Here is an 18,944-nt window from a genome sequence, read left to right as displayed (position 1 = left end):
CTGACAGTAACTTATAGTCTAACAGTAACTGCTTCTAAAAAACAAGTTTATTCCTTTTAATAAAGTGCTAATGCTGCTTTTAACAGAGTCCCAGTAAAATCTGAGAATGGACAGTGAATCAGTCCTGACAAAGAGTTAAACATTTCATAGAAGACATATGTATGTTTTCCTTATTTAAACAAATCTCAACCATAATCCTTTACCAAAAATATTTAACACGATGGAAAATATATATTCAATCTAGTGTGTTCTACTAGGCCTACTCATTCATAGGTTTTTCTGTATTTTGACTATTTTCTACATTGTAGAACAATACTGAAGACATCAAAACTATGGAATAAGACCTGGAACATATAGTTAGGTCCATAAATATTTGGACAGAGACAACATTTTTCTAATTTTGGTTCTGTACATTACCACAATGAATTTTGAACAAAACAATTCAGATGCAGTTGAAGTTCAGACTTTCAGCTTTAATTTAGTGGGTTGAACAAAATGATTGCATAAAAATGTGAGGAACTAAAGCATTTTTTAAACATAATCCCTTCATTTCAGGGGCTCAAAAGTAATTGGACGAATTAAATAATTGTAAATAAAATGTTCATTTCTAATACTTGGTTGAAAACCCTTTGTTGGCAATGACTGCCTGAAGTCTTGAACTCATGGACATCACCAGACGCTGTGTTTCCTCCTTTTTAATGCTCTGCCAGGCCTTTACTGCAGCGGTTTTCAGTTGCTGTTTGTTTGTGGGCCTTTCTGTCTGAAGTTTAGTCTTTAACAAGTGAAATGCATGCTCAATTGGGTTGAGATCAGGTGACTGACTTGGCCATTCAAGAATATTCCACTTCTTTGCTTTAATAAACTCCTGGGTTGCTTTGGCTTTATGTTTTGGGTCATTGTCCATCTGTATTATGAAACGCCGACCAATCAGTTTGGCTGCATTTGGCTGGATTTGAGCACACAGTATGTCTCTGAATACCTCAGAATTCATCCGGCTGCTTCTGTCCTGTGTCACATCATCAATAAACACTAGTGACCCAGTGCCACTGGCAGCCATGCACGCCCAAGCCATCCCACTGCCTCCGCCGTGTTTTACAGATGATGTGGTATGCTTTGGATCATGAGCTGTACCACACCTTTGCCATACTTTTTTCTTTCCATCATTCTGGTAGAGGTTGATCTTGGTTTCATCTGTCCAAAGAATGTTCTTCCAGAACTGTGCTGGCTTTTTTAGATGTTTTTTAGCAAAGTCCAATCTAGCCTTTTTATTCCTGAGGCTTATGAGTGGCTTGCACCGTGCAGTGAACCCTCTGTATTTACTTTCATGCAGTCTTCTCTTTATGGTAGATTTGGATATTGATATGCCTACCTCCTGGAGAGTGTTGTTCACTTGGTTGGCTGTTGTGAAGGGGTTTCTCTTCACCATGGAAATTATTCTGCGATCATCCACCACTGTTGTCTTCTGTAGGTGTCCAGGTCTTTTTGCATTGATGAGTTCACCAGTGCTTTCTTTCTTTCTCAGGATGTACCAAACTGTAGATTTTGCCACTCTTAATATTGTAGCAATTTCTCGGATGGGTTTTTTCTGTTTTCGCAGCTTAAGGATGGCTTGTTTCACCTGCATGGAGAGCTCCTTTGACTGCATGTTTTCTTCACAGCAAAATCTTCCAAATGCAAGCACCACACTTCAAATCAACTCCAGGCCTTTTATCTGCTTAATTGAGAGTGACATAACGAAGGAATTGCCCGCACCTGCCCATGAAATAGCCTTTGAGTCAATTGTCCAATTACTTTTGGTCCCTTTAAAAACAGGATGGCACATGCTAAGGAGCTGAGACTCCTAAACCCTTCATCCAATTTTAATGTGGATACCCTCAAATGAAAGCTGAAAGTCTGGACTTTATGTCCATGTCCATTATATAACTATGATTTGAATATGTTTCAGTAAACAGGTAAAAAAACAAAATTTGTGTCAGTGTCCAAATATATATGGACCTAACTGTATAAGGAATTATGTGGGAAGCAAAAAAGTGTGAAACAAAATATGTTTCATATTTGAGATTCTTCAAAGTAGCAATTGTTTACCTTGGTGATGCTTTGCACACTATTGGCATTATCTTAACCATCTTCATGAGGCAGTCACCTGGCATACTTTTCAGTTGGACTTGAGCACTGATGACTCGGACTTGGACTCGGACTTGTGCATTAACTGCAGTTGGACTTGTAAATTGGAGATGAGGACTCTGATTTTTTTCTTTATTTTTTGTAACATGCCATAATACAACCCCGATTCCAAAAAAGTTGGGACAAAGTACAAATTGTAAATAAAAACAGAATGCAATGATGTGGAAGTTTCAAAATTCCATATTTTATTCAGAATAGAACATAGATGACATATCAAATATTTAAACTTAGAAAATGTATCATTTAAAGAGAAAAATTAGGTGATTTTAAATTTCACGACAACACCACATCTCAAAAAAGTTGGGACAAGGCCATGTTTCCCACTGTGAGACATCCCCTTTTCTCTTTACAACAGTCTGTAAACGTCTGGGGACTGAGGAGACAAGTTGCTCAAGTTTAGGGGTAGGAATGTTTACCCATTCTTGTCTAATGTAGGATTCTAGTTGCTCAACTGTCTTAAGTATTTTTGTCATATCTTCCATTTTATGATGCGCCAAATGTTTTCTATGGGTGAAAGATTTTCACAATTCACCGATAATGTTCTCTGGAAATATTCCTGAGCCCATTTTATGATTTCCAATACAGAAGCATGCCTGTATGTGATGTAGTGCCGTCTAAGGGCCCGAAGATCACGGGCACCCAGTATGGTTTTCCGGCCTTGACCCTTACGCACAGAGATTCTTCCAGATTCTCTGAATCTTTTGATGATATTATGCACTGTAGATGATGATATGTTCAAACTCTGCAGTTTTACACTGTCGAACTCCTTTCTGATATTGCTCCACTATTTGTCGGCGCATAATTAGGGGGATTGGTGATCCTCTTCCCATCTTTACTTCTGAGAGCTGCTGCCACTCCAAGATGCTCTTTTTATACCCAGTCATGTTAATGACCTATTGCCAATTGACCTAATGAGTTGCAATTTGGTCCTCCAGCTGTTCCTTTTTTGTACCTTTAACTTTTCCAGCCTCTTATTGCCCCTGTCCCAACTTTTTTGAGATGTGTTGCTGTCATGAAATTTCAAATGAGCCAATACAGTGGGGCAAAAAAGTATTTAGTCAGTCACCAATTGTGCAAGTTCTCCCACTTAAAAAGATGAGAGAGGCCTGTAATTTTCATCATAGGTATACCTCAACTATGAGAGACAAAATGAGAAAAAAAATCCAGAAAAATCACATTGTCTGATTTTTAAAGAATTTATTTGCAAATTATGGTGGAAAATAAGTATTTGGTCAATAACAAAAGTTCATCTCAATACTTTGTTATATACCCTTTGTTGGCAATGACAGAGGTCAAACGTTTTCTGTAAGTCTTCACAAGGTTTTCACACACTGTTGCTGGTATTTTGGCCCATTCCTCCATGCAGATCTCCTCTAGAGCAGTGATGTTTTGGGGCTGTCACTGGGCAACACGGATTTTCAACTCCCTCCAAAGATTTTCTATGGGGTTGAGATCTGGAGACTGGCTAGGCCACTCCAGGACCTTGAAATGCTTCTTACGAAGCCACTTCTTCGTTGCCCGGGCGGTGTGTTTGGGATCATTGTCATGCTGAAAGACCCAGCCACGTTTCATCTTCAATGCCCTTGCTGATGGAAGGAGGTTTTCACTCAAAATCTCACGATACATTGCCCCATTCATTCTTTCCTTTATACGGATTAGTCATCCTGGTCCCTTTGCAGAAAAACAGCCCCAAAGCATGATGTTTCCACCCCCATGCTTCACAGTAGGTATGATGTTCTTTGGATGCAACTCAGCATTCTTTCTCCTCCAAACACGACAAGTTGAATTTTTACCAAAAAGTTCTTTTTTGGTTTCATCTGACCATATGACATTCTCCCAGTCCTCTTCTGGATCATCCAAATGCTCTCTAGCAAACTTCAGATGGGCCTGGACATGTACTGGCTTAAGCAGGGGGACACGTCTGGCACTGCAGGCGTAGTGTGTTACTGATGGTAGCCTTTGTTATTTTGGTCCCAGCTCTCTGCAGGTCATTCACTAGGTCCCCCCGTGTGGTTCTGGGATTTTTGCTCACTGTTCTTGTGATCATTTTGACCCCACGGGGTGAGATCTTGCGTGGAGCCCCAGATCAAGGGAGATTATCAGTGGTCTTGTATGTCTTCCATTTTCTAATAATTGCTCCCACAGTTGATTTCTTCACACCAAGCTGCTTACCTATTGTAGATTCAGTCTTCCCAGCCTGGTGCAGGTCTACAATTTTGTTTCTGGTGTCCTTTGACAGCTCTTTGGTCTTGGCCATAGTGGAGTTTGGAGTGTGACTGTTTGAGGTTGTGGACAGGTGTCTTTTATACTGATAACGAGTTCAAACAGGTGCCATTAATACAGGTAATGAGTGGAGGACAGAGGAGCCTCTTAAAGAAGAAGTTACAGGTCTGTGAGAGCCAGAAATCTTGCTTGTTTGTAGGTGACCAAATACTTATTTTACTGAGGAATTTACCAATTAATTCATTAAAAATCCTACAATGTGATTTCCTGGATTCTTTTCCCCCATTCTGCCTCTCATAGTTGAAGTGTACCTATGATGAAAATTACAGGGCTCTCTCATCTTTTTAAGTGGGAGAACTTGCACAATTGGTGGCTGACTAAATACATTTTTGCCCCACTGTATTTGGCATGAAATTTCAAAATGTCTCACTTTCGACATTTGATATGTTGTCTATGTTCTCTTGTGGATACAATATCAGTTTTTGAGATTTGTAAATTATTGCATTCCGTTTTTATTTACAATTTGTACTTTGTCCCAACTTTTTTGGAATCGGGGTTGTAATTTGGCATAAGATATTTATACGTACATTAATTTTGTACTAATTTTGTGCAAGAGTGTCACACCTGCGCGCCGTGGTGCGTGCATCAGATAGACTCTTGGGTGCGCTCCAGACAGCGCGCACGCCAAGCAGACTCTCTCATGCCATTAACGACTCGCACCTACACAGGATTAAGGCGCAATCAGTGCACCTATATAAAAACTGTGAAAACACACTTACTTTGTGAAGTATTGAATTGCATTGCTGACACATTACTGAGCCTTATTTCCTTGTTTGGTTTCCTGATCCCTGATTTCCTGTTCCTCATCTTTGATTCTGCCGAATCTACAATAGCCTGTTTGTGCCTCGCTCGATCTATTGCCTGTTTCACCATTTTACGATTTTGCCTGCTGTTCTGGATTGTTTATGAGTCTTCACTTGTGTTAATAAACACACCTTCTGCACTTACATCCATCTCCCAACCATCTCTGACAGAATACTTCGCACTCCCTGACAAAGAGAATGCACAGTCACCTGTTCATACATCATATTCAGGAACAAACTAACGTTAATGGCGCTAAAACAGCCACCGTCAAATGGTGCGGTTGGAGTCTTGTTCTTGGATTTGACTTGGATCAATAGTGGACTCGACTGACTCGGACTTGAACACTGGGGACTCGAGACTGGACTCGGACTCGAGGTTTAGTGACTCAACTACAACACTGCCTCAGAGTTTGCCAACTAACAGCACCTCACATCAGAGCCTACATGAATGTTTCACAGAGTTTAAGTAGCAGACACATGCCAACATCAACTTTTCAGAGGAGATGGCGTGAATCAGGCCTTCATGGTCGAATTGCTACAAAGAAACCACTACTGATGGACGCTAATAAGAATAATAATAAGAGAGAATTGCTTGGGTCAAGAAACACAAGGGATGGACATTAGAACATGGATTTTTTTTTTGTTTTGTTTTTGTTGCTTTTGCTTTCTTTGCTTTTATTTTTGCCTTTACTTTGTATTACTTCTTCCGCCTATTTATTTATTTGTAATTGGCATTCATGGTGGACAGCAAACTAAGAATTTTATTGTGCAAGAGGACATGTCCTTACTGTGCATATGACAATAAACACTTTGAACTTGAAATAGAACAGTGGAAAGCTGTACTTTGGTCTGATAAGTCCAAATCTGAGAGTTTAGCTTCCAACCGTCATGTCTTTGTGAGACACAGAAAAGGGGAACAGATGGTATCTGCATGTGTGGTTCCCACTGTGAGGCATAAAGGAGGAGGTGTGATGGTGTGGAGGTGCTTTGCTGGCGACACTGTTGGCAATTTATTCAAAATTGAAGGCACATTCAACCAGCATCACTACCGCAGCATTATGCAGTGACATGCCATCCCATCTGTTTTACGCTTAATGGGACTATCACTGGTTTTTCAAAAAGACAATGACCAAAAACACACCTCCAGACTAGGTAAAGGCTATTTAACCAAGAAGGAGAGTGAAGGAGAGCTGCATCAGAAGACCTGGCCTCCACAATCAGCTGACCTCAACCCATTTGACATGGTTTGGGATGAGTTGGACCACAGAGTGAAAGAAAAGCAGCCAAAAAGTGCTCAACATATAAGGGAACTCCTTCAGGACTGAGGTAGGTCCAGGTGACTACATCATGAAGTTGGTTGAGAGAAGGCCAAGAGTGTGCAAAGCTGCCATCTAAGCAAAAGGTGGATACTTTGAAAATTTTGAAATATAAAACATTTTGTTTTGCTTCGTTGACACTTTTTTGTTTACTACATAATTCCACATGTTATTTTGTAGTTTTGATGCCTTCAGCATTTTCTACAATGTAGAAAATAATAAAAATAAAGAAAAACTATTGAAATAGAAGGTGGGTCCAAACATTTGACTGGTACTGTGTATACACACACACACAGTTTGAGTAAAACAGTATAAATACCATGTACCTCTCAGTCTAATTCAGTACACGTAACCACAGTCACAGGGTAGACTGCTGACTTGACAGTTGTCCAGAAGACGATCATCAGCACCCTCCACAAGGAGAGTAAGCCACAGAAGGTCATTGCTGAAAAGGCTGGCTGGAAAAGGTGCACAAGTAACAGGGATGACCGCAGCCTAATACAGTAACTGGAAAGAAAGAACTGGACTGTTGCTCAGTGGTCCAAAGTCCTCTTTTCAGATGAAAGTAAGTTTTGCATTTCATTTGGAAATCAAGGTCCTAGAATCTGGAGGAAGAGTAGAGAGGCACAGAATCCAATGTGTTTGAAGTCCAGTGTGACATTTCTGTAGTCTGTGATGATTTGGGCTGCCATTTCATGTGCTGGTATTGGTCCACTGTGTTTTATCAAGTCCACTGAGCAGCAGTCCAGTTCTTTCTCTCCTTAGCCCAGGTAAGATGCTTCTGACATTGTCTCTGGTTTAGGAGTGGTTTGATATTAGGAATGTAACAGTTGTAGCCCCTTTCCTGAAGACGTCTGTACGTGGTGACTCTTGATGCACTGACACCAGCCACAGTCCACTCCTTGTGAAGCTCTCCCAAGTTCTTGAATTGACTTTTCTTGACCAGACTGTGGTCATCCCTGTTGTTTGTGCACCTTTTCCAGCCAGCTTTTTCAGTAATGATCTTCTATGGCTTATCCTCCTTGTGGAGGGCATCGACGATCATCTTTTGGACAGCTGTCAAGTCAGCAGTCTGGACAGCATGACTGTGGTTGTGTGTACTGAACTAGACCGAGGGATACACGGTATTTATATTGTTTTACTCAAACTCGAAATGAAATGTTCTCATATTTTGAGATACTCGATTTCTGATTTTCATGAGCTGTAAGCCATAATCATCAAAATTAAAACAGAAAAGGCTTGCAATATTTTACTTTACGTGTAATGAATATAGAATATATGAAAATTTACCTTTTTGAAATAATTATGAAAAAAAAGAACTTTTTCACGATATTTTGATCATGTAATTAATGTGCTATGTTTTTCAGGTCCTTTACGACCACCGCCAGGACACTGTTACTTTGAGACAGGAGACTGTGGATATACTCAGGAAAAAAGGAATAAGAAAGCACACTGGTTACGGAACAGGGGACCGACCCCCACATCCTACACAGGGCCCAAGGGGGACCATACCTTAGGGGTAGGTGAGTCAATATATCCACCTTATGCTTGTTAATGTACATCAGACCTCTGTGTTTACTTGTTTTAATCTCTCACAGGCTGATTATGTGCATTAAGACAAATCTATTCATAAATTACATTTAAAGGCAACAACCTTTGTTGAAATCTGTATCTATGTCACATTTACAGTTCCACTGTTTCCAGTTCCATTAAGTACAATGACAGCATTTTATTTTGTCTCATCATGCCAGCTAATGCAGTCTAACTGACATTACCATGTCTCTAAGGGTACTACATGTACATTGAGGCATCCAACATGTTGCCTGGACACTCAGCACGCTTGGTGACACCGGAGCTACGGGGTTCATTCAGGACACAGTGTTTAACCTTCTACTACCACATGTATGGTACGGGAACAGGCGTCCTCAACGTCCTGCTGCGGCAGGAGGGCAAAGTCAAAGAGGCGCTGCTCTGGAGACGACAAGGAGAGCAGAGTATCTCCTGGATGAAGGCGACTGTGGATTACGACTGCTTTAGCAAGCACAATGTGAGAGCATGGAGTCATATTTTCTCATACACCGCCACACACACACACACACACACACACACACACACACACACACACACACACACACATTTTGTCCACTGATCCAGAGGTTATTGGTCCAGCAATCACATGAGACATCAAAGTGGTTAGGATGGTGAGAAGGAGGAAATATTTTGGACTCACTCATGGTTTGTTGAACATTGAGAATGAATTTTCCTGATGCTCTACTGATCACATAAGACATCAGTGTGGTTAGGCTAGTGGAAATGAGCAAAATAATCACTTCTTGCACTCTTTCGTTTTGTTTGAACATGAAAATATGTCATCTGAGTACATTTTATCATAGTGTAGTCAGGGGTAAGAGGTAAGAGTATTGCTGGCATCCTTCATTAAAAATGGACAAATGGTACTGTAATAAATAAAGAAATAAAATGCTACATAAAATAATATAGCGATAGTTTAAGCTTAAACATAAATGGATGCTGTATGTACAGTTTCATGCTGACTCAATTTTTTTCCCCAAACATAAAAGGCTTTCTTAAATACAAGTTTTCTTATGTAGTTTATAATTATGGGCACACCCATAATTATTATTTAGTGAAGTCTCCTGTGGAGAGAACAGCCCTGAGCATCTTCTTGTAATGTATAATAAGGTTGGAGACAGTTGTAGAGGGATCTTGGTTATGCAGAACTTTTCGAACCCACTTCAATTCTGAGGTTTGCGCATGTGGACTGCTCAATTCAGAACACATGTTTTCAAAGTGGGTTAAATCTGGAGACTGGGATCTCCATTGCAGAGCGCTGATTTTATGCTTCTGTAATTATTCCTGTGTTAAAATAGTTATGTTTGAGGACATCTTGTTAAAAGGTCCTTTATGGCCAAGTTTTAACCTCCTTGCAGAGGCAACCACTCTGTGAGAACATTTCATGGTACTGTATTTAGTTGATTTCATGATGTCATCAATATTCACAAGAGCCCTTAGAGCACCAGCTACAAAACGGCCACAAGTCATCAATGATCTGCCACCATATCTGACAGCATTTCCTCGTACACAGTTCCAATTTTCTTAGCACACGTTGCAGTGACACTTGGTAAGTTCATGATCGTGTTGGTTTTGTGCATTTTGTGGGTTGTTCTTTTAGGAAAGCTTCTTTCCTGCACCCTTCACAACAGATTGTTGCTATGAAGTTGATGTTTGGTAGTTTTGAAATGAAACTAAAGGACTTAAAAAAAAAACCTGAGCTGGAGTTTGTATATTAAATTCATCAAATTGAAATCTGTATGACTGCAACATTTTCAGGGGTCATGTATACTAGCAGAGGGGAACCGTCAGGGCCTTGTAGTCCTTCAGAGACGGTCCAGACATATCAGCATTTCAAATGTTATATTTAATTTATTTCATTCTTTCATAATTTCATTATAATTATTCTCTTCTAATTCTAATATGGCCTCATTTTCTATCAAACGTGGTTCAGAAATGAAAGGGTTACTGTCCTGAAAACATTAAAATCGAGTTATCCAATGAGATTTGTTTGTTGTCTCTAGGCTGAGAAGAGTTTAGAGCCGGCTCACTCATTGGTTAGGACTTCATCGCTGGGACAAAAGGCCATGGCAGTGCATGTTTATGTAGGAAGTGACAGATGAATTAACCAATCAGATTTTGATTTATAGTGGAAGGGACCAAAAACTTATCACCCTCCACCTTCTCGAAGGCCAACGCGAGCTTAACTGCAAGTCATTCATCAGTAGTGTAAGTGAATGCTAATAAAGTGGTCAAGCCAGTGCTATTGAGAGCATGTCAAGTGAAGTTTATTTGTATAGCACTTTTAACAATAAACATTGTCGCAAAGCAGCTTTACAGAATTTGAACGACTTAAAATATGAGCACAGGCTAACGACTGAGAAACTAAGATTTCTGTCTCCAGACTCTTCTTCCACACACACGCGCTACGGTATTTTTCACTCAGATTTAAGTATTCATTTCCCTGTGTAATTTATTTAGTTACTTTTAAAATCAGGTGGCACGGTGGTGTAGTGGTTAGCACTGTCGCCTCACAGCAAGAAGGTTCTGGGTTTCAGCCCAGTGGCCGATGGGAGCCTTTCTGTGTGGAATTTGCATGTTCTCCCCGTGTCCGCGTGGGTTTCCTCCGGGTGCTCCGGTTTCCCCCACAGTCCAAAGACATGCAGGTTAGGTTAACTGGTGGCTCTAAATTGACCGGTGGTGTGAATATCAAGTCAAGTCAAGTCAACTTTATTGTCAAATATGCTATACATGCTCGACATACAGCACAGATGAAATATCAGTCCTCTCTGACCCACGGTGCAAACTGGCAATGCAATAAATAAAAATAGAATAATTGAAAAAAACAAACAATATAAACAGTATAAACACTCTAGATAGGAACTAGACAGACTAAACACTCAAACAATATAAACAGAATAAATAAACAGTATGAACACTAGATAAGAACAAGACAGACTAAACACTCAGACGATATAAACAGTATAAAACACCCTAGATATGAACTAGACTAAACACTCAAACAATATAAACAGTATAAATAAGCAGTATAAACACTAGATAACAACAAGACAGACTAAACACTCAGACAATATAAACAGTATAAACACTCTAGATATTAACTAGACTAAACACTCATACATACACGCGCACACACACACACACACAAATTGGTACAATTAACCAAACAGTCAAGGGCACTTGAGGTATAGCAGGTAAACATGAAATAAGCAGAATAAACAAACTAGCAGCTGTTAAGGTGAGGTAGTGCGGAATAGTGCAAATGGGCGAGGTAAAGTGAGATGTGCAGTCCCTGAGTTCAGTGTGTTAATGAACGATGAGATGTATGTATATATATGTGTGTGTGTGTGTGTGTGTGTGTTGGGGGGGGAACTGTGAGGATGACATGTCAGATGCTGAAGGGGTGTGTGCGAGCAAGGCAAGGCAAGTTTATTTATATAGCACATTTCATACACAATGGCAGTTCAATGTGCTTTACAGAAGCAAAAACAGTAAACAATAGAGAAATAAAATTACATAAAATAATTTTATTTTTAATCTAAAACAATTAATTAAAAGAATTAAAAGAGAATAATAAGAATTAAACAATAGTAGAAATAAAATAATAAAACGCCAAAAAGAAAAAAGGAGAAAAAGAAAAAGAAACCAGCGGAATAAAATAGAATAAAATTAAAGTAAATTTAAAATATGCAGAGAAAGTAAAGATTATAAAAAATGTAAAAATATTAATTATTTAACAGAAAGCATCTGAAAACAGCTTGGTCTTTAACCTAGATTTGAAGCTGCCAACAGCAGGAGCATTTTTAATGTCCTCTGGCAGTTGGTTCCATAGCTGTACTGCATAGTAGCTAAAAGCTGCTTCACCACACTTTGTTTTAACAACTGGTTTTAATAGTAAATTTTTCTGTTGCGATCTGGTAGATCTGATTGGGTTAGGCCGCTGCAACATATCAGAGAGGTAATTGGGCCCTGTACCATTTAGAGATTTGTACACCAGCAGCAATGCTTTAAAGTCAATTCTGTAGCTTACTGGAAGCCAGTGAAGGGACCTTAGAATTGGGGTAATGTACTCTGTTCTTTTTGTTCGTGTGAGAACCCTCGCCGCTGCATTTTGAACCAGCTGAAGTCGTTTGATGGTCTTTTTTGGCAAGCCTGTGAAAAGGCCATTGCAGTAATCAACCCTACTAGAGATGAAGGCATGTATTAGTTTTTCCAGATCATTTTTTGACATAAGTCCTCTTAGTTTGGAAATGTTTTTAGGTGATAAAATGCCGTTTTAGTGATTGCTTTCATGTGACTGTCAAAGTTTAGCTCGCTGTCAATGAAAACACCAAGATTTTTAACCATTTCTTTAGTTTTAATCCCTTTTGTGTCAAGAATAGTGGTAATCCTGAGTCTTTCATCTTTTTTTCCAAATAGAATTACTTCTGAATTTTAGAGCAGAATCTGTGGCAGGGGGCAGAGGGGGGAGGAGGGGCAGAACAGGGAGGGAGTTAAGCCTCCTGACCGCCTGGTGAAAGAAACTGTTCTTGAGCCTGCTGGTTTTGGCCCGGAGACTCCGCAGTCTCCTCCCCGACGGCAGCAGGCTGAAGAGGCTGTGAGATGGGTGGGTGGGGTCACCTGCAATCCTGATGGCTTTGCGGGTGAGGCGGGAGTTATAAATATCCATAAGAGAAGGGAGAGAGACACCAATGATCTTCTCAGCTGCTCTCACAATGCGCTGCAGAGTCTTGCAGCAGGACACATGAGTGTGAATGGTTGTCTGTGTCTATGTGTCAGCCCTGTGATGACCTGGCGACTTGTCCAGGGTGTACCCCGCCTTTCGCCCGTAGTCAGCTGGGATAGGCTCCAGCTTGCCCACGACCCTGCACAAGATAAGTGGTTACGGATAATGGATGGATGGATGGATGGACTTTTAAAATCAACAACTACACACAACGGAGCGACCCGGCAGCATGCTGCTAATCCCTTGCAAAATCCTTTGCCCTGTTGCTTTTTTGGTGTCTGACTAAGTTTTGGTTGAGCTGAACTCCCAGCTCTAATAGTAACAGTTTGCCATTGTATACTAGTGTGGACAAACTAAACTATTTTACATTGACTACAAAGGTGGCACAAAACGGCAAGCAATATTGAGGCTGAAGTTGAAAATGGACAGATGGATACTGTCTGTCTTAAGCGCTACCTAAATATTGGACTGGTGTGTGCTGTTTGGTGCCTGGGACTGGCAAATTTACAAGGAGGTAGATCAGCTAATAATGTGGAAGAGCAGAAGTTAATCTGTTTGAATTGTTTTGATGGCTGAGGACTACAATCGCCATGATAACTTTAGGACTGTAGTTGTCTTGAACAGTTTTGCACTCAAGTCTCCATCAGTGAACAGCTGGGATAAGCTCCAGCTTGCCCGCGACCCTGCACAGGATAAGTGGTTACAGATAATGGATGGATGGATGGACTGTTAAAATCAACAACTACGGTACACACAGCGGAGCTACCTGGCAGCCTGCCAGTAATCCCTTCAACAAAATAGACTTCATGCTAAAACTGTAATGAATTTCCTGGTGACACAGTTGTACATTGTAACTATATAGGACACACTTATAGAAGCCAGTTATTTATAATCATACTATCTGTTTTCACCCAAATGAGGATGGGTTCCTTTTTAGTCTGGTTCGTCTCAAGATTTCTTCCTGTCTCAGGGAAGTTTTTCTTTGCTGCCATCACCTCAGGCTTGCTCATTAGGAATAAATTTATTATACCCCTGCTCCAAGGGTGGGGATGCTGATTTATTTACCTCTGTCCGTCCATATCGCCGTATTTCCGTCCGTCTGAAACACCCTTTTTCTCAGCAGCAACAAATCATAGCCACTCGGTACTTGGTACCAAATTTCAGCTTGGGGTTTTATACCGTGTATACCGTTTTCAGGTCTGTCGCACTTCAACTTCCTGTTTACTGACTGAATGTATTTATGAAACATATAGGGTGGATTTTGACGCTATTTCAAGAAGCAAAATGCTATTTCAAAATGACATTTTACCAGGATGCTATTTGAAATCCCTGGGCAGAGCACTGCTCTTTACTTACTTGTTTCAGGGTTAATTATTTGTTGAAGTCAACATTCATAATAAGTGTCCTACTCCTTTGATTGCTTGCATTCTGATATAAGCAGGAGCGGAGGGATACGTAAGTGAGCAGTAGCTCCCAGCTGATCTTGTTATTAATTCATATTTTTAAAATGTATATCAAATCAAGTTTATTTGTATAGCGCTTTTAACAATAAACATTGTCGCAAAGCAGCTTTACAGAATTTGAACGACTTAAAACATGAGCTAATTTTATCCCTAATCTATCCCCTAATCTATCCCCAATGAGCAAACCTGTGGCGACGGTGGCAAGGAAAAACTCCCTCAGATGACATGAGGAAGAAACCTCGAGAGGAACCAGACTCAAAAGGGAACCCATCCTCATTTGGGCAACAACAGACAGCCTGACTATAATATTAACAGTTTTAACAGGTATAACCTTCAACTGTCCTCATGGGGCCATCCTTCACAGGAGCGGTGCAATAAAACTCCGACCAGACACAGGGCACCAGGATGGATCAAGCAGGTCCGAGGGGCAGAAGAGGCCAGCATCTCAATCCCAGGATCAACATGTAACTCAGAGGGACAGATTGGGGGGGGGGGGAAGAAAACACGTATATCTGGAATGGGGCAGCACGGTGGTGTAGTGGTTAGCACTGTCGCCTCACAGCAAGAAGGTCCGGGTTCGAGCCCCGTGGCCGGCGAGGGCCTTTCTGTGTGGAGTTTGCATGTTCTCCCCGTGTCCGCGTGGGTTTCCTCCGGGTGCTCTGGTTTCCCCCACAGTCCAAAGACATGCAGGTTAGGTTAACTGGTCACTCTAAATTGACCGTAGGTGTGAATGTGAGTGTGAATGGTTGTCTGTGTCTGTGTGTCAGCCCTGTGATGACCTGGCGACTTGTCCAGGGTGTACCCCGCCTTTCACCCGTAGTCCACTGAGATAGGCTCCAGCTTGCCTGCGACCCTGTAGAAGGATAAAGCGGCTAGAGATAATGAGATGAGATGAGATATCTGGAATGTGTATATTTCTGTAAAAATAAAAGCTGCTTTGTGTCAGTGTCTGTTGTTAAAAGTGCTGTACAAATAACAAAATTGAAGGCACTTGACAAAGAAACAAGCAAATGAGAAGACTCAACTAGTTCTGAAGTAAACCCACCTGAAGGTCCATCACTCAGATGTTGAACCATGGTTACTTCTGTAAACTTTCCTTGGTAAAGCAAGGCTGAGGCAAAAACTAGAGAAAACAATTTCTGATCATTATTTCAAACTGTATTGAGTTCTCATTTATTGTCTGCATTGTCTCCAATTTTTTTTCTCTTTTTTGGCAGATTATATTTGAAGCCATCAGAGGCCCTTCACTAAGAAGTGACATTGCTATTGATGACATTGTTTTCCAATTGGGACCATGTGAAGGTATGTACGAGTGTTGCACTCTAGTCTAGTCTCGTCTATGCCAAGTTAGGTCTCGACTAAATAGAGCTTGAATGAATAGCAACCTAGTTTCATACATAGACCACAGAGATGACTCAACAGGTCTCATTTATCCAAGCTTGCACAGAAGAAGTTCTAAGTTTGTGCGTAAGAACCACCAGTAAGCATAAGAAAATTGGCATTTATCATATGTTTGTATACACAGGCGTACACAGTAGATGTTGGTCAAGCCCATATATTCTAAATTGCTCTGTTTGTGCACAGCCACACCCCTTTACATAATAAAACACCCCCAAATCACCATATATGGTAATCAACATCTTTTTATTTGAATTTTGAATTTATTTGAATTTATTTATTTATTTCGAACATGTATATAAAAAAATGTATGTAACTATTTGTACATACAAAAGAAAGAACACGAGAAAGTGACAAAAAAATTAATAAATAAAATACATAAAGAGCTAAGACATTACAATACACCGCACATTGTTCAAAAAAGGAGTGGGAAGAAGTACAATACTTTTAACATCTTTTTAACAAGCACAGACAGTGGAGTAAAACAAAAAAAAGGTTTATTTGGAACTTCGAGTGGTTTCTAAAAAAAAAATCAATTTAAAGTGTGTGTGTGTTTAATTTTATGTCTAAATGTGTCGAATTCTCCAATTACATTGGGAAAACTTGCAGTGATGTGAGAATCCCTCCTAATCGTTGTCTTGTCTGCTGCCGTATTTGGAAATGTAATGTATTGCAGGGTGAGCGATATGACTGTATGTAAGATGTGTCATTATTTGGCTCTGACTCGGTTGGCAAATGCCAGACTTGTCTCCAGTTTCTCACTGAAATGTGCTCCGTGGTTAAAAACCCAAGAATAGAAATATACTAAACTCTGGGCAAATATAGAAATAGAAATATACTAAACACTGGGCAAATGAAATCATTTCAGTCCATCTTTAGATGTGCCTTTTATACGATTTTACTTTGCATTTCATCTGTGTCAACCGTCTGCACCGAAATCAGTAAATACTCTGTTAGTTATGCTGATAAGATTGACAGTAAGTGTGATTAGAGCTCTTCACAATCAGTTTACTGGCATTTTACACTTTTCTACCACTAGGGGTTCCTGCATAGGTCTGATCCAGAGTGTGCGTAAATATTTGCCTCTCCTCATGTACAAGAAAAACTCCATAAATCACATCCCTTGCATTTAAACTTGCACAGGTTATACACAAAACTATATGTGTATGCATGGTTGATAAATGAAACGCCATATTCACAATCTTAAATGGGACACTTGTTTATACTTTGCACTCGTGTCCGGGGCATTGCCAGCTCCAGTTAACTAGGGGACGGAGGGCACACAATGATGATTTAATCACTCTCTAAGACTATATTTATTATGACTCGACAGATATTAGATCAGAATTATTTCATAGCACACACTGCCAATACATCTCAAAGAAACTTATATTGCGTTACAAAATTATAAACCGAATATTAGCCTGGGATGGTTCTCCAGAATAGACCTGAGCTCCACTCACTGTTAATAGCAGCAGGTGATGTTTGATATGGGCTTGGGTCACATCCAGAAGTAGTGCATTGGGTATAATGGATTTGTCTACAGGCCAGAATGAATGTATGGGCTCCAAAAGATGGGCCTGCATCTCAGTATCACATATAGTTGAGTAACACTCCTGGTTGTTACTTTCCCAAGCTATTGATTGAGGACCATGCTGGTGCATCTTATGCATGGAGAACTGACGTAGCAACAGACTTGTGAGTTTTTAACAGCCAAGGTTATAGAAGAGCAGGAAGTCTGCATCCTGCTTATTAGACTTTGACTGTAGTACTTAGTTAGCACAGTAAGAGATCCAAGAAACTCATTTTCTCCATCATGCATTACTTTTAACACTTTCTTCCTCTCTTTTAGATTTCGGAGACAGCTTTTCCTACTCAGGCTTCTCTGAGGACTTCAATGAGATTGAGTACTGAGGAAAGCACTGGAATATTCTGTGTTTGGAGTATTTGTTTGTTTGTTTGTTTGTTTGTTTTGTTGCTATGCATGACCAAACTGAGAGACACATTTCATTGGATTTCTTAGTGGAATGGACATAATATTTGCCAGAATTTTTAGTCACAAGGACAGCTTGGGAACTTGTTTTATTTTATTTTTTGATAAATCTAGCTTAACCGTTCTTAAATTTAGAAATGCTTTTTGTATTTTTAAGGCACAGTTTGTCATTCTTCTCACCCTCTGCTGGCCCACAAGAATGATTGCAGCTGAAATGGAAACATTGACAAGCCCTGATCCTGGCTGTTGAAACTGTATGTGCCTTGTAAGCTGTAGTTTAAGGCTGAACAGCTCCTTAGAAGAAGAGCTAGATTTTTTCTGGGCATTTAAAAAAAATTAAACAGAAATCAGTGAGATCTATTCTTTGGCACTAGTGTGGATTAGAAGAGGTGATTATTAGATCTAGAAGCACTTTGATGTATCTCAGACTGCACCTTTGATAGATTTTCTTCATTGACATCAGTCAGCATTTTGCCTTTTTTGTGATATTGCTGAAGTGAAAGATTTGATTATGGTTGAATATCATAAATACTTAAAAAGCAATAATAATAAAACTTCTTGTTGACACTGTGTATTTATGTCGAACAAAATGATATTGTAATGTATTGTTTCTATGGTCACTGATCATGTCAGGTCATTTCATTTTGATTAATAAGTCAGACTTTAAACATTGTACCTATTGTATGATTTAGTTTGCTTTTGATAAGTTAATGAGTTGTACGTTTTATGGTATTCTATCAAATGAATAAACACCATTTGATATGGAAACCTTCAAGAAACCTGTTTTCATGTGACTTGTACACGTCTTATAAGATGTACAGGTGTTAATGGTTTTAGAAATCTAAATGGCAATCCTACTATACAGCTATGGGAAAAAAGATGAAGAAACCACTGTTAGCCCCTCAAACATCTCTTCCACATGGATAGATGCCATAATGGAAATGGCAAGATGGTGCCATCCAGTGGGAGAATTTTGCCATTTATCTGAGAATTATGTCAAGTTATCTGGCTTAACTCAGAAATGATCTTTTATCATTTTTATCTTTATCATAATTGATCTCGTTCCCACAACTTACTAAGATGTGAACATGACTTAATGATCTCATAAGCCTTAGTTACAGTACCAGCCAAAAGTTTATACATCCCTACACGTTCAAAGATTTTTACCTCGCCTGTGACAGAGTAAGC

The 18,944-nt window shown here is 39.8% G+C and overlaps 1 protein-coding gene across 2 annotated transcripts in view; it reads left to right on the top strand.

Annotated features, from left to right (window-relative positions):
• Positions 1–18,404, top strand: part of mamdc2a (MAM domain containing 2a) — a 63,633-nt gene extending 45,229 nt beyond the window's left edge. The window contains exons 11-14 of one of the 2 annotated variants that reach the window (XM_060907013.1): positions 7,954–8,109; positions 8,374–8,633; positions 15,583–15,667; positions 17,616–18,404. In XM_060907013.1, the coding sequence (XP_060762996.1) occupies positions 7,954–8,109; positions 8,374–8,633; positions 15,583–15,667; positions 17,616–17,677 (563 nt within the window). In that variant the 3' untranslated portion in view covers positions 17,678–18,404. Of the gene's footprint in view, positions 1–7,953; positions 8,110–8,373; positions 8,634–15,582; positions 15,668–17,615 lie in introns of those variants that run through there. The other variant, XM_060907014.1, reaches the window with a different exon arrangement.
• The last annotated feature ends 540 nt before the right edge of the window (positions 18,405–18,944 follow it).

This window comes from Neoarius graeffei, chromosome 24 (assembly GCF_027579695.1).
Source record: "Neoarius graeffei isolate fNeoGra1 chromosome 24, fNeoGra1.pri, whole genome shotgun sequence".
Classification (NCBI taxonomy): Eukaryota; Metazoa; Chordata; class Actinopteri; order Siluriformes; family Ariidae; genus Neoarius; species Neoarius graeffei.
Note: the sequence above shows the minus strand (reverse complement) of the source record. Positions and strands in the feature narration are given on the sequence as shown.